Source organism: Protopterus annectens, chromosome 3.part0, assembly GCF_019279795.1.
Source record: "Protopterus annectens isolate FY-2018-M chromosome 3.part0, PAN1.0, whole genome shotgun sequence".
NCBI lineage: Eukaryota > Metazoa > Chordata > Ceratodontiformes > Protopteridae > Protopterus > Protopterus annectens.
Window position 1 is genome coordinate 184,593,846 of NC_056731.1, and position 23,246 is coordinate 184,617,091.

Here is a 23,246-nt window from a genome sequence, read left to right on the forward strand (position 1 = left end):
TTATTTTTTATATTTTTCCCCTAACAGATTTGTTTTTCATTTGAATTGTACAGGTTATAGGTCACATTAAGGGTGGGAAAAGTTTTGAAATTATTTACTGTGGTCTCATTTTTTATGTAACAAAAAACTGGCATTTTAGCAGGGCTGTGTAAACTTTATATCCACTCTGTATATTTATATATGTGTGTGTGTGTGTGTACATATATATATATATATATATATATATGTACATATATATATATATATATATATATATATATATATATATATATATATATATATATATATATATATATATATATATATATATATATATATATATATATATATTATGAAGCGCAAATGAAAAGCAGCAACTCAGATGGAGCGTTATGGTAAGTACATAACTTCATTTTTCATTACCTTTTCATTTTATGTATGCCTTTCAACTGTCCAGATTTTTGCCTCATATTTTTGGTCTGTTCCTCATAAAATTTGTGTTTTTCTGAAAAATAACTGAGAATTGATATCACTAAATAATGACATCTGTTTAAGTTTCAGACTTCAAATGCTTCAGAAAATGCATACTAACACAATTCCTGTCATTCTTGCAACTTTCTAAGTTTGTAAGAATAGTGTTTACAGTCTGTCCCTACTTTTGGTCATTTGTTCCCCCCATTATTTTAGGCTTTTGACGGATTTCTTGCTTCAAAAAGTTGAAACGTATGATCTTATGTCATCTTATCTTTATTGTTAAAACAATGTATTTCCCCTCTCCCCACTCTTTGCCACTATGTTTTTTTCTTTTCATTTTTTCCCTGTTTTTCTTATTTCTCGCCTCAGATTAACTATACGTACTATGTGTATAAAATTACTTCAGTCACTCCCTTTTATAGCTGCTATTGCAGTATTTTGTATTATCTGCTCAATGTGTTGTCTTGTAGATTTCATTTAAATTATGCAATTCCATTTTGCTGTTTTTCAGATTTTTTTTTGTTGTTTTCTGATAAGATGCACTTCTGTTTTTTGTTGTTTGTACTTCCTGGGAAGAACTTTGAAATTGTCCTGTTGAATCAGCATTCTACCCCAGTTAAATGAAAATTAAATAATACGAAGTACATATAAATTTGTGTGTGTTTGTGTATATATATCTATAATTGCATACACTTTTGTCATGCTGAAAAGCACTGCCATTCAGCACATCAAAAACAGACCTTCAAAACTTGGCAGCAAACCTCTGGAATGGGCCAGTACTAGCAGATGTTGTAGCATGACTCACTGTGTGTTTGACCACCTCAGAGCCTGTTAAGTCTGCCCAACCATCCGAATTGCTATCATAATGGGTGCGTATGTGTGTATATACCCATGCACATACATCCAAACAACATATGTGTGTGTGTATGTGTATATATGTAGGTATGTATGCTATATCGTTTTTGTTTATTGATATTTATATATGTGTGTGTGTGAATGGATTTAGCTTACAGTGGATCAGAGTTTACTTATTAAGATAATACAGTACACACACAAATTGTACAGCTACTGCTGTACTGCTCCACTTTGTTGTGTTATCAGTTTAAAATATGTCTTGCCTATCGGTTCCTTTTTAAAAACACAAATCTAAAGCTTGGAAAAATTACATCCAAAAAGAGATTATTTTTAAAGCTTGGGAAAAGTACAGAGAATATTCATTATATTGATCACTACTGCAGTAGCCTTAGCTTATATGGGCTATATCCTGCATAGGATGTAACAGCTGGCCACTTTACAAAGTCTCAGGCCACTTTCCATGTGCCCAAGCCATCAAGCCAGGTCAAGTTGAGTGGACTGAAAAGACAGGTTTGGGTGCCAATCCCTTCAGAGCTTTCCTGATGCCAAAGAGTGCACTCCTGTGAAGCTTTTGAGGATCGACGGTCTGCTTATGCTCCTCCTTTGCTGGGCAGATAAGTTCCCTTAAGGGAAAACCTTAAATTGTAAAAAAAATAAACGTGTAATTCTTTCCTGTTAACTGTATTGTACTTTTAAATGAGAGTGCTCTTTTGTTTTCCCGTCAGTTTAAAAGCTGCTTTTAAAGTAATTGAAAACCATTTTTCTCTGGATAAATTTTATATGTGAAGTTGTTCGATCTCGCCATTTGTTCTTGCACACGGGTTCGGAGCCGATCCCTCGGCTCCGAGTCAGCCACATTCCAAGCTCTGTGTCTAAGAGAAGCTTGAGGTACAGTCCCTTTCCCATGATCCTCTTCTGCTAACCCTCAGATCTAGTTTGCCGCTGCAACAGGTCTCATCGTAGAGTGAGAGCTCAGGCCAGTATTCTTTATATATATATATATATATATATATATATATATATATATATATATATATATATATATATATAAAGTTCTCTCTTTTTCAAAAGTTTAAAATATTTAGAGTTGTTGTTATTATTAGTTAGTAGTAGCTGTGCATGTGTTGTTTAAAAATAGTGTAAAAGTAGTGTTTAAGAATTTTTGGGAGCGGCTGCTCCTAGGCCTTAAGCCAATATCTTTCTGTCAGGGCTCTGTCAGAATTTTCTGTGTGAAGTTTACTAGTTAAACTCTTGTTAAAAAAATTTTACCTGTGTGTTATTCAGGTTAGTTATTGTGTATATATTTACATATTAGTATTACAACTGTATTTTTTGTTATTCAATATGTCGGAGAAAGCCAAGTCTGGTTTCAAACGTTGCCAGTGTGGACAGAAAATGTCCATAACAGACAACCATGTTTCCTGCATCTACTGCCTAGGCCCTCTCCATCTTCAGGAGGACTGCTCCGTCTGCCACTCGTTTAGTGGCAGAGTTATGATGGAAAGACGCAGGAAATTTATTGAGAGGGGTTTCCTGAAGCCAGAGTTTCAGGAGGCATTAGAGAGGGCAGACCAGTCATCCAAGTCTTCCAAGGGGTCGAAGTCTTCGAAGGTATCGGAGCCCAGGTCATCGGCTCCGAGTACCTCTGTTAAGATTCGGTTGCCGGCTCCACAGACCTTGGAGCCGAGCACCGAGCTGCTGCCTCGGGGCGAGATCCAGGTCTTGGAGCCGGTGTCAGAGGTGCTGCCTTCATTGATCCTTCACTCGGTGACCTCTTCAACCCTTTCGACCCGTTCCTCTAGAGCACTGTCAGACACCGATGTGGATCGAGTGGTGCAGAAACTGATGTGGAACATGGCCTTATCTAAACTAATTGCGGTTTCGTCCCAACTGGTTTCGAAGCTTGAAGCCCTTCCTGTTCCATCCATAAATCCTCCTTCGAGACCCATCGAGTCATCGGAGCCGGGAGTCAAGGATCTGATGATTGTTGATCCCCCGGAGCCGACGCCTTCTTTAGTGCTTCTCAACACCCTCGATACCCATCGAGGTGTCTCGGAGCCGACAGTCTCTCCTCCGTTCCGGGGGGTCGAACCGAAGTTTCCGTTCCGACTCTTCCCGTCGGTGCTTCGGCGCAGATTAGTTTGGCTCCGTCCTCTGGATCGGAGCCCGTGGTCCTTGGCCTGGGGAGACTACCGTCTTCTTTGGAACCGGTGGAGTCCTCGGCCTGGGGCTCCGGTGCCTACGAGGCCATGAGGAAGGTTTTGTCTGGTAAGACGTTCACATCTTCAGATTCCTCTTCTCCCTCCCCAAAAGGTCCGAGTTCTGTCTCTGCACCACCGGTTCCCACCAAGAGAAGAGACCCAAAGCCTCAGTCAGCCCCAGAGGGTGAACCCTGCTTTTCGGAAGCTTCACCAGATGCCCCCTCTGATGAAGTCCCGAGGAAGAGGTTGTGCAAGAGGAGGCACCTTGATTCCCCACAGTAGTCATTGACCTCAGACACCGACTTGGATGAGTCAGAGGGGTCCCCACGGTCCTCCTCCGAGGATGTCTCGTTTGCCGACACCCTGGAAATTCTCAAACAGAGGGGTGACTGGCAGTCACTTGCCCCCACTGAGGACGAGTCTGTGTTGCTGAAGGCTTTTGGGGCTCAACCTTCCACCTCCTGGGTAACTCCACCCTTCGAGTTAATGGATTTAATATCTCGAAGGGCTTAGGAGTCCCCTGACACTTTGGAACCAATCCCTCGGAAGCCCAATAAGTGCATCACTGCTCCCCAGGATAAAGCGTATCTCACCAAGGGAGTCCCAGTTGATGCTCTGGTGGTGGCGGCAGTCACCAAGAAAGACACGTCTGAGTCATCTTCCTCTGTTCATCCTCCTAACAAAGACTCTAAGACGATGGACAGGTACGGGAAGCGCATTTTTAGTTCAGCGACTTTTTCCATGCGATCGCTGAACTATCTCACTCATTTTACCCATCTGCAGAGAGATCTCCTCAAGGAATTGGGAGATACTCTACAGAGTACCACAGATGCTGCTGTCTCAGACAAGGTGACAGCACAGCTCAATATCCTAAACTCTATCGTTAACTCATCCATGCGGCTCATTTTGTATGCAGCCAAAGGATCGAGTAGGGCTGCAGCTTCAGCGATCGCTCTGAGGAGACAATCCTGGATGCGCCTATGCTCCTTTGCGGAAGCCTTCAAGTCTTCCTTTATTAATGCCCCCCTTTGATGGCTCCTCCTTGTTTGGGCCCAAAGTGAAGGAGACGCTCACTAGATGTGAGCAAGAAGGAAAGACCCTGTCTGCCATAGGGGTCCATTTTTCCGCCCCTTCTAGACCATACCCCAAAGGGCAAAGAGGTGGAAAAATGTGGTTCCGGAAGACTCTGGGAGCTTTCCAATCCACACCTAGTGAAACCCCCTCCAGATGCAGAGGAGGGGGAAGGAATGGAAGACGCCGCCCAGGCGGCAGAGGGGGTCCGCAGAACCAGGGCGACAGGGATAGCATCCCTGGGAAGCCCTTCCAGCACTCCTGAGGGGCAATCGGGGGTCGCTTGGTTTTATACCCAGAGGCCTGGCTAAATCTCACTTCAGATTCCTGGGTAAAAAGCATAATAACCGGAGGATGCAACATCCCTCTCTTAAACAATCCTCCCACCCAAAAAAGATTCCCAGATGTTCCACCCACTCTGCGGGATCAGGCAGCCATAGAAATACAAAGGCTGTTAGAATAAAGAGTCATCCAGCCAGTTCCGGCGGACCAAATAGGATCCGGAACTTACTCAAGGTTCTTTTTAGTTCCAAAGAAAACGGGACTGGAGGCCGATACTGGACCTCAGCAAACTCAATACCTTCGTAAAGAAGGAGAAATTCCGGATGGTCACGCTACAATCGATCCTTCCATTTCTTCAAACAAACGATTGGATGTGCTCTATAGATCTCAAGGATGCGTACTACCACATAAAAATGGCCAGGCCATCCAGAGATCACATGCGCTTCCGGCTGGGAGCCAGTCATTTTCAGTTTCGAGCTCTGCCCTTTGGCCTCACCTCAGCCCCCAGGGTGTTCACCAAGTGCATGGCAGTAGTGGCGTCCCACCTGAGACGACTAGGATTCCGGGTGTTTCCATACTTAGACTGGCTCCTTACCGCCACCACCAGGCATCACCTATTGCAAGCCAGGGACTATACAATCAATCTCTGTTCCCGTTTAGGCATAACGCTGATCTTTGAAAAATCTGCCTTGTCGCCCTCACAGCATATATCATTCATAGGAGCGGAATTGGACACTACCTTAACTCTGATCAGGCTTCCCCAAACAAGAGTTTCAGCCTTGAGAGAACAGATTTCTACTCTTCTACAAAACAGAAGAGTCCCCGCTTCACAGATCTTGAAAGTTTTAGGCATGATGGCAGCTACCCTTATCACGGTCCCCCTAGGGAGAATGCACATGAGGATCCTCCAGTGGCTACTCTTCTCACAGTGGTCTTACCAATGGCTACCATTGTCACACAATATCCTGCTCACGGAGTCTTGCAAGCGGGATCTTCGATGGTGGATGAACAGCCACGAGCTTACGATAGGCTGCCCATTCGTACCCCCCCCCATAGCCACAGTGACCACGGACGCTTCCCTGGTAGGGTGGGGGGGGACTTTTTCAGGGAAGAACAGTTCAAGGCGAGTGGTCGAAAATGGAGTACAGTCTGCACATCAATGTCCTGGAGTTGAGAGCAGTGTTCCTGGCGTTGCAACACTTTCACGACTACTTACCTCCGGGGACAGTTGCAATTCAGTCAGACAACATGTCGGTGATCTGGTACATAAACAAACAAGGAGGAACCAGGTCTTACCCCTTATGCAGAGAGGCCCTGAGAATCTGGCAATGGGCGTCCACCGGACGATTTCTCATAGCAACGCACATCCCGGGGACATTCAACGTAATAGCGGACAGACTGAGCAGAGCCATCCTGTTGCCTCACGAGTTGTCCCTCAAAAGTCAAGTAGCGGAAAGGATATTCCGCAGATGGGGCCAGCCTTGCTGTGACCTTTTTGCATCCCCCTTGAATGCAAAATGCAGAAGCTATTTTGCCCTACTTCCCCCTCCGGGGGGCGCCCCCAGGGACACACTTGTGCATGATTGGCCCCCGGGTCTCCTATATGCCTTCCCTCCAGTTCCACTAATCTCAAAATTTCTGCAGAAAGCCAAAGGTCTGGAAAGGACGATCATCTTGATAGCACCATTCTGGCCTCGACAAATCTGGTTCCCTTTCCTCCAAGCTCACCAAATAGAAGAACCTTGGACTCTGGACCCAGTGCCAGACCTTCTGACCCACTCGTCAGGAGTTCTTCACCCCTCTCTTTCGTCCCTCAAATTGACAGCATGGCTGCTTCACTTCCCAGCTTAGCCAGGTAAGATCTTTTGTCTCCAGCAGTAGAACATATTTTGATTTCTTCCCACAAAACCTCCACTAGAAAGAAGAAAATGGTGTTACAAGAGCAAGTGGAAACACTTGTGTGTTGGGCTTCCAAACAAGGTATAGATCCCTTGGTTGCTCCTATTCATAAGATTCTAGATTTTCTGTCTACTCTTTTTCATCAGGGGGCTTCAACATCCACCATAAGGGTACAACTGGCTGCCATATCTTATTTTTATGTGGGTGAAAGGGGAGCTACAATCATGTCTCACAGACTTTGTAGAGCTTTCATGAAGGGAACTTATATCTGACCACCCATTCGAAGTCCGTTTTTTCCTTGGAATTTAAATCTGATGCTATCCCAACTCATGTTATCACCCTTTGAACCAGCTTCGTCATGCCCACTTAAATATCTTTCCTGGAAAACCCTGTTTCTTGTTGCAATCACTTCAGCTCGCAGAGTCTCAGAGCTGTAGGCACTATCAATTAGACCCCCGTATCTGATCTTTCACCTGGACAGGGTCACCTTACGTACTAATCCGTCCTTTCTACCAAAAGCCTGCTCAGAATCTAATCTTAATCAGTCCATAGAACTTCCCACTTTTTTCAGGCACCATACCAATAAATTGGAATGCATGTTACACAAGTTGGACGTGCACAGACAGCTGAGATTTTATCTGGTCAGAACAAAAGAATTCAGGAAATCGGATCAACTTTTTGTTTCTCATGCAGATAACAAGAAAGGACTTCCAGTAACAAAGATCACGTTATCCAAATGGCTTTCGGACTGCATAAACTTTGTTTATTCATCTTCCAATCAGTGTACTTCGCTCAAAGCTAAAGCTCATTCTACTAGAGCTGTTTTTACTTCCTTAGCCCATGCTGCTCGCTTACCGATAGATACCATTTGTTCAGCGGCTACCTGGGCCAAACCTCATACATTTATTACTCATTACAAAGTGGACAGGTCCTCCAGGGACAGGGCTCCCTTTGGTTTCACTGTGCTCAGGAATGTTCTCCCATGAGCCACCTGGGTTTAGGGTGCTAGGGATGCTACCCGTGTGTAAGAACAAACGGCGAGATCAAACAACTTCACATAAAGAAGTTATGTTCTTACCACAACGTTCCATGTGAGTTGTTCATCTCGCCTTTGTTCTTACATTCCCACCCTCCTTCCCCCTCCATGTTCTGGAAGAACAGGTACGACTGGTGGCTGGTCATCCTTTCTCATGGTCCCTTCGGACTGCCTGCCTCTGTGTATGCATTCATATTCGGACATGTATAATATATATATAATATATATATATATATATGCGTGTATCTGTCCTTACCTTTGGGTATTGATATGTATGCATGTGTAGGCGGGTATGTCTTCTGTTGTCTGGTTTTCATAGCAAACTAGATCTGAGGGTTAGCAGGAGAGGATCATGGGATAGGGACTGTGCCTCAATTCTCTCTTAGATGCAGAGCTTGGAATGTGGCCGACTCAGAGCCGAGGGATCGGCTCCGAACCCGTGTGTAAGAACAAAGGCGAGATGAATAACTCACATGGAATGTTATGGTAAGAACATAACTTCTTTTTATTTTACTTTTGGGGGCTGACAAAGTGTTTTAAAGTGCTTTTTACTGTGTCGTTATGTGAAAAAGTGATGTTTAAAGACTTGTAGTTTTTGCCACCTTTTGCTGCCTGTTTTCCCAAGGAAAGAGGCACCATTTTCACCTTGACCATGAATAAACTGCCAGTCTCACAGTCTGTCCTCCTTCCATCCACAAAAAAGAAAAAGTTCAGGTTTAACCTTTGCCAGCACAGAAGCTAATAGTTTGCCTCATCCACAGATGGATGACTCTGCTGTGACCATTGGTCGTATCTCAGACCACTCAGCTTTCATCCTGAATCTCTCTGGTGTAACACCTACAGCCTCAATGGGCCAGGGGTTAGCCACATCCTCTGTGGCTGTTGGTGCCACCTTAGTGGGCAAGGGAGAGACACTCTGACGTTTTCTGAGAGGGAACAGGGAAGGCTTCCTGTTGTGATAGAATGCTGTGCCTATCTCTTGGGAAGCTGCTGCTGCCATTAGTAAGACAGCTGACCCAATGTTTCCAGTTAAAAAGAAACATAAAACTAAGCATGTATCTATGCTTCCTCACATTTCTTTGGAGAGGAGTCGTTTGAAGTTTGCCTCAGGATTTAATTCAGGCTGTTGATCCTTCTTGTAAAGCATTTTCTGATAAAAGAAAGAGGGATACCTCTTTTTCTGAAGAGATTCAATATTTTGCATCTGAACAGGAAGATGAAAGGACAGATGCAGTGTTTTTTCCTCAGTTTTCTGATTTGGACTTTGAGCTCAGTTTCTGACTCTCCTTGTGGGAGTTGTTCTTTCTGTGATACTGTTGCTAGAATATGCCAGTGTTTTCTGTGGGAGAACCTGAGGTTTCTCAGTCTTTCTGAAAATACTAGGAGTTGTTACAGAAGCATTTTCCAGAGCCTACATCCATTCCTCCTATTCAGTTTTATTTAAAAGATGTGTGCGTCACTGGCTGCAATTTTCCTGATAGTCAAACAGTTGCCCCTAAAAAGGAAAGTAGGATGTTTTAAAGTTCCTCTCTCACATTATTCTCAAACCTGACCCAGCAGCTGTAGCTTTTGTTGATCCTACTGCTGCTAAGCACTTGGGTCATTCCAGTCCTCCTCTTTCTGACAAGGATGGGAAAGTTATTGGTAAGTCTGGGGGAAAAAGTGTATATTTCTGCAACTTTGATTTTATGAATATGACTTGTGAAAGTATGAGGAATGTTTTATGTGAAATTTCTTCTTGTGAAGAAAAATCTGCTTTAAATAATTTAGTTTCTTCTACTGCACAGGTCACAATTCATAGTTTACAGGATGTGTGTGTGACTCTGATACTTCTTCCAGAGTTATGGCCACTGGTACTGTTTTAGGGTGGTTTGCCTGGCTGTGATTTCAGAACCTCCCAGATGGTATTAAAAATGAAAATTTAAATTCTCCTTTAGTTGCAGAACTAGTTTTTCGTCCCCTCTGCTGCAGAGGTGATCAAAAAGTGTGATGAAAGGAATATGTTTTCTCAGGGAGATTTCTTAACATCGTCAGCCATCTTTTTCCAAAAATTCTAAGGGATTCTCTAACTCCTCTTTTAAATTGAATAACAAAGTAAACTGTGTCAACAAGATTACAAGTAAACAGATATTGAAGAAAAAATGACGGGGGTTCCAAAAAGAAGTGTGGAACCTCCCAAACCAAGGACAGTCCAACATGTCAGAATGACTATTTAATGGACCTTGTCCCCTGCCCCACACACCACAAGCACCCTGATAACCCCATTCCCCTTCCAGAAAGTCTGAATCTCTGCTTTTTTGGCAAGAAATAGTTTCAGACAAATGAGTTCTGAAAATCATTCATTAAGATTACAGATGGCAGTGGGAGGAAATTCCTCCTTTCCAGGGGGTGATCCCTCACAATTCAGGCTGTGTCATCACTAGTCCTTCATTTCATTTAGTCTCAGGCAGTTATAGAACCAGTTCCTCCTTCCCAGGTGAGGAAAGGTTTTTATTCAAGGATATTTTTAGTGCCAGAAAAAGATAGTGCATGGGGAACAGTTCTGGATTTTTCTTTGCTAAACCTGTTTGTGATTGTGCCCAAATTCAAAATTCTCACTTCACAATCTGTTACTTCTTCTTCGTTCACATTTCCTGGTAACATATTTAAAAGATGCCTATCATCACATCCCTATTTGTCCATACTTCAGGTGTTTCTTCAGGTTTTGTGTTTGGATCATATTATCAGTTCTCTGCCTTGCCCTCTGGAGTATCCACTGCATCAAGAGTGTTCACAAGGTTTCTAGCTCCAGTTGAACTCATTGCAGATTACAGACTATCCACATTTTTCCATATTTAGATGATTTGCTTGTCTTTGCAGAGTCTTTTTTTTATAGAGTTTGAGAAATCTGTCACTTGGGTGAGAGGTCTCTTACAGAAGATGAGATTCCAAGAGAGTATTCAAAAGACTTATTTGACTATTTCTGTCAGGTAGACATCTAATTTTAAAGAGCTTTTCTTCTACAGGAAAAAAAAAATAGATTTTTATTTAGCTCTATCTCTGTTTACCACTCAGACTTTGGTTACTGCAAGGGAATACCTCAGGATTTTGGGTCTCATGGCATCTATGATTCTCATGATACCCCTGGTAAGACTCCACATGACAAAAATACTATGGTATCTGATGTTTCTTTGGTCCCATCACTAGCATCCTTTGTCATTTTAAATCCCAGTGCTTTTTTCCAGAAAAGAAATCACTTTGTGGAAACAGAAAATATCCTTAAATTAGTCTACCCTTCTCTCTCCTTGTTCCAAAGCAGTCACTGCAGATGCTGTATACTTTGCTTGGAGAGCAGTGTCAGGAGGGATAAAAATGAAAGGTGTTTGGGACACCAAGGACTGAATTAAGCACATAAATATCAAAGAGATGCTTGCCCTGGTCAAGGCACTCTCTTTATTATCTTTGGTCCTCAGGACCTGTTCAAGTTGTTGCAGACAATACCACAGTCATCTGACACATCAGCAAGCAAGGGGAAACACATTTGTACCCCGTTTGCTGACTAGCCATGTTAGCCTGGGTTTTAGTTTTACATTACAATCTCACTCTACAGGCATTCTACATTCTGTCATAACAAAATTGTGTGGCAGACCAGCTGAGCAGGACAAGGGCAAACCCTCACTAAAGGAAACTAGATCACAGGGTCTTCCAAGATTTGATCCGTTTTGTGGGTAGTTCCTCAAGTAGACCTATTTTATTTCTGTCTGAACAATCAGCTGGCAAGGTTAATCTTTAGGACTCCATACAAGAAGGCTTGGAACACAGATGCCTTTTCTTTTCCTTGGACAGGAATGTTCCTATATACTTCCACACTTTCCACTGATATCTAGGGTACTTCTGAAGATTCCAAAGGAATACCCAAGATCATTGTGTTGATTGCCTTCTGGCTCAGGCAAGCATGGTTCCCCCTTCTTTTAGAAATGTCCAGGGGCAGTCACTACAAACCTCCTCACAGACTGAATCTACTCACACAAGAACAGAGATGTTTAACACACTCTGACCACACTCAACTTTAGTCGCCTCCTGGATGATAGTCTTAATTTCCTTTAGGCACCTTTTTACTGAGGATGTGCAACAGGTACTAGTGGAGCCAAGAAAGCCACCTTCTAGGAAATCATATATACGTAAATGGACAAAGGTTTTCTAGTTGAAAACATAACCAGCACCATTTGTAGCTTGTTGTTCTCTGGTTGTACAGTATTTGTGTGAGTAACTGTCTCATGGCCGTTTTTCTCTGTCAGGTTTATCAACCATTTTAGCATGTCTGCCCTTTGGATCCTTCTCTTTTTAAATGCATTCTGATGTCAATTTGTTTTTGAAAGGGGTTTTGCAAAAGTGGCCTGTCTTTAGAATTATAATTTTGTGTTGGAGAAGCCAACACTTGCTCCATTTGAATCATCTTAACTTGACTGACTTGAGGTTCTTAACATGGAAAACAGTTTTATTGCTCTGCAAGAAATGTATCCGAGTTAGAATCTCTTGTGGTGAGTCAGCCCTGTCCCATTTCCCACAGAGAAGGGTTTCTTTGCAAACTAATCCTCCTTTTTGTGAAGTGGTAACAGAGTTTACTTTAAGTCAAACTATCAGTCTCCCTGTTTTCTTTCCTGAGCCTAAAAATGAGGGAGAAAGGACTTTATACCTTGGATGTCCACAGCCAACTCTGGTCCTATCTTGACAGAACTATATCTTTAGCTCTTTCAGATTTTTGGATCAATTGCTCATTTTATGTTATGGTAAGAAGGGGCAACCTGGGTTAAAACAGACTATTTCCAAATGGTTATCTAAGGATATTATTTTTTTGTTATACTTGTAATGAAAGTATTCCAAGTAGGGTCAAGGCCCACTCTATCAGGGCCTTGGCTTCATCTGTAGCTTTTTGGAAAGAGTTGAATTCTAAAAGTATTCTAGAAGCTGGAGACTGATCATTTGTATGTGCTTAAAGCACTTTAAGGTTGATTCCTTCTCTAGGTCTAAATCAAGCTTTGCTAGGAGGATCATTCTTCAGGGGCTCCTGGACTCTTCTTCTACCTCCCAAATGTAATAAGCTATAGTGATTTACCCATATAGCTAAGGTTACTGCAGCAGTGATCAATATAATGAACATAGTGCATTTGTTTAAGTAAACTTGCTATAACCATTGATGTTTGAATGATCACTGCTAAAGTAGCCACTCCATTCCCGTTTGTTTCTTGATGCGTTTGTTTATGCCAGGATATGGAATTTTTTTGTTTTTTCCTAGCATTGCCCTTTCAGGGTTCATACTCCATCTCTATGTTGACATGAAAACAAGTGCCAACTTGATAGTTTGGGCATGTTGAAATTGCCCTGAAACTCTGGAAGATGTCCAGCTGTTATATCCTATACAGGATGTGATGATGTGAGGTATTGCCGGTCATGCTAGAAGAAGTAGGGCAGCGGATGTCTAACATATGCAAGCACAGCTAGCTGGAATTTTGTAAAGAATTGTATGTCATTTGTATATCAAACTGATTGCACAGATGCTCAGAAGCTTGTGTTGAAAAACATATTTGTAAAGTTGCTTTTGTTAAGAACGTACCAGTAGTGTACCCTGCTGGACAGAAAAAAAATATATACATGTATTATTGTAACTATTTAAAGGTGTATGTTTTAACATAGGATACTGGAAGAGAAGAGGTTAAGCCCAGTCCCAGCTAAAAATAGATGAAATTAAATTAAGCCATAAAGATTGTATGGCCTGGCTTAGTAGCTCTGTAGGAGGAGTAAAAGTGCTAAAATTGTTTTATGACTTCCAGGAGCTGCAGGAGATCTTAGCAAAACTCTGTCTGTGTGTATTATTGACACATAGGTGCTATATCCTGGCTTCAATCCAAAGGGAATCATGTGGGAACCAGAAGTCAGATGACCAGATGTGATGTCATTCTGTAACCTATCCCAGAAATAATATTTAGGTATTACATTGGAAAGTCTCTCAGTCTGTTTCTTGGAACGTGCCGTAGAAGTACCCCTCACCTACTTCATCTTGCCTTGATCTACTAAGTGAACCAGGGAATAGTAACTGTTTAGATTAGTCAGGAAAAAAAATATAGTGAGATTAGTTAAGTATTGTTTTTTTTTTTGTATCTGTGTGAATCTGTTCATCTGTGTTATTTTAATATTTCCTGTGGTTGAAACTTTGGTGATTACTGTAAACAGATATTGCATATTTTCATGTTTTTATTATTTATTATTAAATATATTTAAACTTTTCATTGTGATTGTCCTTTTAGAGAATATTTTAACCTTGACTTGTATAGTTGGTGACAGCTCTGGCCACTCCTGAAAGCCTTACTGCTTGTTCAGCATTACCATTGGTATTAGTATTAACTTCACTCAGTATAATTAGATACCCTTTTAAGCGCCTTATAGTAACTGGTAGCAGTGAGTCTACCTTATAGTCTGGGCAATGTTGATAGAGCGGGTAATCTGTGCCAGCCTTTCCCAGGTGTGTGTGCGTGTGTGAAAATCAAATCTAGTGTGTATGTCAGCTATTTGGAGCATGGACATGAAGCATTGGTTTCATAGAGAGGGTGCTGGAGGACTTGGCTTGGACACTCGATTGAGGACTTTAAGCTACAGCTGTGCCAGTGGGGAGTTTTGCTGGGAACCTGAAGGGTGAGAGAAACCCAGACCCCAGGCTGAGTGTTGCCCTTTGTGCTCGTAAGGGAAGTTGTGCTTGATGCAGAGAGGTCTGCATCTGGAAATACTGAGTGTATCCATTTGTATTCCAAGTGAACATCCCTCTGTAGTGTCAATGATGAGGATTCAGGCTCCTTGATTAGTGACTTAGAGTGGGGATGTCATACAGGATATAACCCGTATAGCTAAGATCATTTGAACATCTTCGGTTATGGTAGATTTACTTAGACGACTGTACTTTAAGATGAAAATAAAAGATGACAGAGAACTACACTGTTTTGAAAAACTTGTGTAAATTATCCTTGAGTATGTTGCGTGTTGATTCCCCAAGACATTATTTCTTAGCATATAAAACATCACACTCTTTTCTAGTTCTTGAATCACTGTTTTTGAAATGGGCTTTTAACTTAACAACTCCCATAATCTTCTATATGGTATAGAAAAACACACCGGTGTGAGGATGTACAGTTCAGCACTGATATTATCAACATTAGTTTTATGCAATTTAAAAGTTAAGCTGGACGATTGCAAGAGGTGTAAGGTGCTTCTTCCAGTTGGTTAGCTGGCAGACTACGTAGGGTGGTAACCTAGTGTGCATTGCGCAAGTTAAAGTTGATTATCACATGCATTTTGTTAAATGTGATGCATTTCCTTAAACTGGTCATCACTTCTTTCTTTAGTTTCAAACAGCAACTGATTGTTCTGTCATATAGTTTTATATTTCTTTTGAAGTACACGCACTAGCAATAATCTTATTCTTACATTTGTCCTCTTCAGATTACAAAAGCCTAAATCATGGCTCGCTTAACAAAGAGAAGACAGGCAGACACAAAAGTGGTCCAATTCTTGTGGGAGGCTATTGAAGTAATTCGAAATCAGAAGCAAATTGCAAACATTGACCGGATTGCAAAGTAAGTTACATGAGATGTGAAAGAATTCATATGACAGCAGGATACTGGAATGATCTGGATATGACTAGAATTAATGTCTTTATCTGTTAATTGCCAAGCTTGTGCTGCACAGATGCCAGTCTCTCCTTTATGGACCAGATCTTCATAATAAAGTCTGTTCACACTATAGTTAGGTTAAGAATGCTTTATTATGTACAGTGCAGGTAGATGTCAACAATATCCAAATACTGTCTCCAATAACTGTACTGAAAAACTGAAATAATCCTTACCATCTGCATTTGTATTCTTCATATTCATTTACTCCTGAATAGTATAATTAATATTTTAGACTTGTTGGGTCTTTGACACACTCTAAGGACCTAAACCTTGTCACCACAATAAATAGAATATGCTGGAGGGATAGATTCCTGTCCCAGAGATTTCCCATACTCTGGAACAAACTACCTGTCTGTATCAAACAAAGCTCCTCATTAGCACTCTTCAAGAAAAATCTTGATGATTGGATGGGAGATAGGAAATTCACCCAGGGGATCACTTCTGTGGCTCTGCTTGACAGGGGCACAGGAAAATAATTTTCTTGGGTGGCAAAAGCTAGGGTACCATTTGGCTAGGCTTATATAAGCCGTAGGGCCAATAGCCTAGTACCTACCTATGAATCTATGAACTGACTGACTGACGTATTTCCTAATAATACCAAAACCCAGTAAATGTCTACTTGCCTCTTTAGTCTTAGTTTCCAAGCCTTGTAAGATCTGTTTGTTCTCATTGTACTGCACATTCTGTTGTTATCAGTATTCTTGACTGAAAGTTATTTTCACTAATTGAAAGTGCATTCACTGAATTAAACTGTATGCACGACAGAAAGCCTGCTTTAATATGGATGCATTTCTAGACTTTAATATAAAGTGAATACTATATTTTTGTACATTTAAATTATACCTAATCTTACAACTCCTTCTGAAGATACCTGAACACACACAGGTATCTTATTTCAGTAGTTAATTTAAAATGTGAAATATAAAACGAAGACTCAGGCCTAACCTTACATTTTCAGGCCTATGCAAGGTCTAGATTACTAACTGTATTTATGTAGGATTTATTCCGTAACAGTTGTCTCAGAAATTACTGAAATGAGATTTATTTCTGTAATTATTTTATAAGTTTATTCATATGGTCTTGCAAAAGATATTATAATGATCACTAAAACGAAGTATAAAATATATTTTTTAATCTTGTAAATAAACATACAGTTTTAATTTTGACCACTTGGTGTCAGTTGGGCATTTATGGTCTGTTGACAAGTTTTTATTAATCATAAAGTTAATTCTTTAACGTGTTGTAACTAGTAAACTCATTTGTTTACACCTATAATATATGTATCTTGAAGCCTAGTTACCATATTTATTAACCAGAACTAATTTGTGTCAGTAAATCTTCAGCTAGATTTGTTAATAATAATCCTGTCTCTTTAACTTTTTAATTTCTGTTTGCTGTAATATTGTCTACCTTTTAAATGTGTGTCTTAAATATCCTGTAAATATCTATGTGCTATAATAGACGTACTTTTACTAAAACATTTGCTTTCTGTATTTCATAGCTATACCTTTGCATACCCTGTCAGTATCTTTTTAACTTTCTGTCTAATGTACAATAATTATGTAAGGTGAATGGTATTCTGTAAATTAACAAATTAAGCGTGACCTGGTATGCCCTAAGTATATTAATTAACTATTACAACTTATTATTCAGATAACTTATCTTAATAAGCCTAATTACAAATAATTGTCACTTTATCCTTAAAGCTGATGACTAAGTAATGTGAAGTGTGATGTAATTACATGTCGTAAACTGTCTAGAAATGCTGTTAAAATGTATAACTGAGTTGTTATTGTGTCTTTCGGCTTTTCCTGGTTAGGGGGTCGCCACAGCGGAACTCTGGTCTGCTAATGATTGGCAGTGGATTTTTACGTGTCGAGTTGCCAGCCCTGACGCACAACCTTCAACGAAGGCACGCCCATTCACGCATGTCTCCACACAGAAGACGCTCTAGCTGAGAATCGAACAGGACAACGTCTTACTGTGAGGCGACAACACTATCGTAGCACCACCACTGCAGTCAAAATGTATAACTGAGTATGAATGTTATTCTGAAGTCTGACTGAAATGTACTGTACTGAACTCACAGCTGTGTATGAATGTCATATTCTGAAACTTGACTGAAGTTTGCATTAAAGTGATATGTATTTATACTGAACATCTAAAATAGCTGTGTATAAATGTTGTATTCTGGAAGCTAACTAAATTAATACTAAAGGAATACCTTTTCTGTCAATGTTAGCTGAGCACAGATAAACTGAAATTTGGTGAATGTCACCTTCTGGAAACTAAGCTATTAGTAATGGAATTTTTTTTTCTCTCAGTATTGTCTGCACACAGGTAAACAAAAACTGAAATCTGGTAAATGTTATACTCCGGAAACTAAGCTATTAAAAACATTAACTAACTGAAATCTGGTGGAAATTAAACAGGAATACCTTTTTGTGTCAGTATCATTTGAACACAGATAAAAACATAAACTGATTACTAGTACTGTTATACCCTTCTCTGAAAACATAAAAACATTTGCATACTTGCTTTAACTCTAATCTGCATAAATGCACATCTGTTGTATACACACTTTAAATTCAAAAGATTGTAGATAACTAAAACACATTCAAACTGAAAACTAGTGGTGTTATATAATTGTGTGTACACATTTTAACTTTAAAGAATACTTACCGAAACCTATTTCAACAAACAATGAAGCTGGCTCTGGTGGTCTTGTCTTAACATGCATTGTGCACCACAGGTTTTGTCAAGTTTAGGCCTTACTCTGCATTGTCCCAGTCACTGCTGAGGTATTGAAAGGACCAATTTAGAGTCCTAATGTCCTTGTTCCTTTTACAGTTAGGCCTTCCAAACCTCCCCCTTTCCAGCTCCTGTGCAAGGCTGGGTGGCTGATGTAATATTTATCTTGACTGTATTTAAATATACTTTCTGGAAAATCAACCTAGAAATTATTTAAATATCCAAAGCTGACAAGTGTGTCTTTTGTAGTAATGTCTTCAAAAGACAAAAAAGCAGTATCAGGTCCTTGAAATATAACATTGCTTGTTGCCCTGACTTTATTTACATTTTTTGGCATGAAATAAGCATATGCTGCTAATAAACTCTTGTAAGTCTGTAAGTAAACTACAGTGAACTAGACCATTGTTACTAATAAATCTCTTCTTGCAAGTTTGTAACTGAACTGATAATGTACTACAGTGAAATGGAAAGGTTGTAAATTAATTATTAAATCAAACCGAAACCTCAGTGGCATTGTTTTTATGTTTCATAACTGACGCCCGTGCACTGGCCCAGTAATCAAGGAGCCTCAATCTTCACCACTAACACCAGTGAAGGGCATCCATGTTGGTAAGGATAACAAGTACACACACAGTAAAGTACAATTTCCCTTAAGAGAGCACACAGTGGTCACAGTCAGTGTGGGGCTGGTTTCTGTCTTTTTCTTCAGATCCCCAATAAGACTCACCACTGGCACAGCTATAGAGTGGGGTCCTTAGCCAGGGTCCCAAGCCAAGTCCTTTAGCACTCTTGTCTGTCAAACCAGTGCTTTGTGTCCTTGCCCAAGTAGCTGACACACACACGCACACTTTGAGATATGATTTATATACAACCACACAGACACTTCTGGGGAAGGCTGGCACAGGTTCACTAGCTGTGCCCCTTCTGTCCAGTCTATAAGGTAGTAATCACTGCCACCAGGACCCTTACTTGTCAGCTACTAAAAAGGTCCTTACCAAAGAGTGTCCCAATTATTATTATCCAAATGGTAAGTGTGGCTGAGCAGCAAGACTTACTTGGAGTGGCTTTGTACAGTATCACTATATGCATGTAATGTACACTAGAGCTTACATTATCTCTACACAAAACAGCCACTGTTGAAAGGTTTAAAAATATTTAATAATAATAAATAAAAAACACAAGACAATACTTCTTACTACACCGTCAAGAGTTTAGAGATCACAGGAAAATGCTTAAAATAATATAGTACAATAGTTCTGACAATATAGAAAACAGCTGGTCTAAACTTACTATTTTCTATATATTTCTTAAGAGAAACACTAAAGTATAAGATCCTACTTACATACAGACAGAGCAAAGCAAGTGCTGGTGAGTGGTCAGTTCTGAAGACAAATGCTAAAATGTTCTCTTTCGGTCTCTGAGAAAGTCCTTTAAATCAATAATGCATCCTGCTGACTCATTTTAGATTACATCATTCTTAACAATTTTCTGGTTTCCCAGGCTAACAGAAACTCTACATTTACATTGCTTTGATCTTGCACCTGGTCAGGAAACTACAGTAATTAAATACATTATGTAAAATCTAGCAATTAACTCTGGTCTCAAAACAAGAAAAAGAATATGCTGGTTCAGACATCACTGTTCAGGTTTGAGATCAAGCAGTCATACAAAGTTTGACTTATCAGCTTTCTTCCAGCAGAGTGCACTGTTGTTACATTTTTGACGTTCAACATTTAACACCATGTTCTTTCATTTAAGAGAACAAGCCTGTGGCTTATATTAATATTTACAAATGACAGAATTATCTACAAAATTCTGTCTGGCTAGGCTGGCAGCCTTCACATATCTTCACAATAACCTCAAAAGAAACTAAAGTAGTAATCTGACACTGTATTAATATTTCAACATTTTTTTGTATTTCTGCACCTTTGTAAAATTAATCTTAACTGTTGAACTTTCTATGTTTGCTCTGTGACCTCCAGGTCATAGTTTACAAAATATTTTTTTCAGTGTGCAGGTCTCCTGCTGCTGCTTTACATATCTCTCTTTCCTTGGCTAACATTATTTTCAGTACTACTGAATGCTGCAAGGATTTATCATTACAGTCTGCACCTTTTTGGATAAATAGTAAGAAATGTTACTACATACAACTGTTACTTATCAAACTGTTTTGTAGCGTTACTGTCTTTAATTCGGCTTGCTGAGTTGGCCTGTAATCTGATAACTCGCTTATATAAGTCTGTGCCTCTGGTGTGCTTGGTAAACTGCAATTTCTGCATAAAATATATACAGTCTTGAATTGTTTATATATGCACATTTATTACTAGAGTTGAATTGATCTCATTCTGAAACTGTACTTGTCTGTCCTTTATACACGAATGTGAAGTTTCCTCACGAATGTGAAGTTTCTTCATTTTCTAACATGAGATACAAACCTGTGGCTTTAATGACACATAATATTTATACTGCATTCTTTTCTTGCATGGGATCTGAACATTTGACTGTACTGTCACTTTTAAAATGTAAATTCTACATTCTGTAAACTAGCAAAACATTTAATATTTGTGATTGTTTTTCTATCTGTATCAATGTATTATTTATGCATTGCAACACTTCACTACCATAATTCAAAGGTCTTAACAATGTTTGCTAAACAAAATAATAACACAGAAAATTCAGTTGCAGGATCTGTAGCTAAACCCTTCTTTTTGTGAATTAACTTGACTTGTTTCTGGTATACCATACACACTAGCCTGAAACTGTTACCTTGTGTTTTTTTTTCCATACTGGCCATTCAGTCTGTGTTAGCTTTTCTAAGAATAGATACCGTTTCTGAAAATGTGATAACTTGACTGCCTGCACTTCAGCTGTAGAATCTGAACTGGAATTATTTGATCTTTAACACACAAATCTGTGTGTTCCTGTCATAACCAATTCTTCATATCCTGAAAATTTGTATAGTCTACTGCACACACATTCTCACAAGTGTCATATGTGTGCACTACTGTACATTCTCTAGCATTTTGTTTTTTCCATAAAATCTTGTTACTGATGTCTAAAACAACATGCATCTCTGGCATGTCCATGCGCAGTACAGAACTGTTGCACTCAGAATTGCTCACTGCTGTAGCTGCACTCGTGTCCTCTAGAAGAGGTCTATTTGTAACTGAAATTGACGTGTCTGTATTAATCAGTACATTGTATCATAATTATTTTTTCTGTAAACAATGAAATATTGTCATTTCTGTCAAACTTAAACAGTGACAGGTAAATAATTTGGTTTGATGCTGGACTGCCACACATTTTATAGGTAAGCTGAAAATCCTTTTTTATAGAGCTAGCAACAACAATGACTTGAGCTATGACATGTGTTTCTTTTTTTTTTTATTTTGCCCTGAAACACTAGTAATAACATTGGCTTGAGGTAAGGTATGAATTTCTTCATTATTTTTCCCTGAAGTCTGTATATTTATGCTGGAGTTTACTTTATCAAACTGATCAAAATCTGCCCTCTAATCTGTTTTATCCCCTCTCAGTGCAGTATTTGCATTGGCTTCTGAAAACAAACTAGAATTTATTACATTCTGAACATCTGTATTTCTAATAATGTAAACTTGAGACATTGCAAATGTTTGCTTCATGTCTGGTTTGGAAATCTGCATGTTATTTATAGTGACTGTTTTCATCTGTTTGTGTAATACTGCAGCTTAACTCTGTATGTTGAATTACATGTGTTACAGCATTTACAGTGATTTCTGAAGACTGTAAACAAAAAATTGTGATATTTAAGTCTGAAACCATACTGATAGAAGCTGACTCATTTTGTGAATTTGTTGCTCTACTTATTACAGACTGCTTCTGAGATTTAACTCTTACGTCTAGAAAGATTTAACATTCCTGAACAAATAACCTTGAAATTTAAATTAACATTTCTGGAACACAGTTGTTTAGATTACTTTACCCAGTTTTTAACTTTAAGCCACACATTTACCCGTGCTCTTACTGTAGAAGTATTGTTTGACATTTTATACCATTTACATTTACTGATGTATTTAAACCTTTGTGAGATTTACAGTTTGACTTAGCTAGAAAATGCATTGTCACAAAAATGAATGTTTACATAAGGAAAGCTGAAATTTTAAGAAGGTGGCTTTGCATCTCACAGCCCTTTTAACTTTTTCTTGTTCCTTGACTGTGTGATGTCACACCGGAAACTTGAAAGTCTGTCGCTTGCTTTTAAGATGGTGAAGTTTTTTTTTTTTTATACACTGCTGTTAACTGGATAATCCCCGGGATTCATTAAATTATGTGTAGGCTTTGCACAAAGCCTACACAGAGTTTAGATGTGTACGTGGTAGTGTGTGGAGGTACACAGAGCGCAGCAGTTTGCAATGCATATTCATGATGTGCGCCATGTTTAAGTGAGGTTTCTTGGCTGGCAACAGTGTTTCCAGACAGGAAACAGTATAAGCAAATGCGGGTAGCACTCCTTTTGAAATCAGAGCACTGACAGTCTGAGATTTTACAAGGAATGCCACAATGATCACCAGGGCTTCACAGATGGCTCTCAATCTCTTAGTGCAAGACATCTGAAAAAAGGCCAACATAATAGAGGACATATTTGACATTTTTTCCATATAGTAATGTGTTAGAATAACCAGGGGTTTGTGTTAAGATACATGTTCTGAAGGATTTGGAGTACAAAACTCAAATGTATGTAATATTGAGTCGCATCAGTCCTGCAGTTATCCCATTGATTTGGCAGAACGCCATGCGTTTCATAAGGAACACATCTGGACATTCTTTGAAAATTTGGACAGTTGAGAGATATAAATGTTAAGTACATGTTCCAAACACAGTACAGGACAGTGTATCTTCAAAGTATTGTGATATCCCATTGCTGGCATTTTGTACTGAAGCTGTGTAAATGATCTGTAACAGTACATGGATTGCCATGTAAAATAAACACTCAGGGGAAGAGTGTATTGTACCAAATAG

General features: G+C 39.6%; 1 protein-coding gene across 6 annotated transcripts in view; it reads left to right on the forward strand.

Moving 5' to 3' along the window:
- Nucleotides 1-23,246, forward strand: part of ZMYND11 (zinc finger MYND-type containing 11) — a 1,778,022-nt gene that overhangs the window by 853,282 nt on the left and 901,494 nt on the right. For 5 of the 6 annotated variants that reach the window (XM_044064681.1, XM_044064682.1, XM_044064678.1 and 2 more), the window contains one exon: nt 15,268-15,401. In XM_044064681.1, the coding sequence (XP_043920616.1) occupies nt 15,286-15,401 (116 nt within the window). In that variant the 5' untranslated portion in view covers nt 15,268-15,285. Of the gene's footprint in view, nt 1-15,267; nt 15,402-23,246 lie in introns of those variants that run through there. The other variant, XM_044064683.1, reaches the window with a different exon arrangement.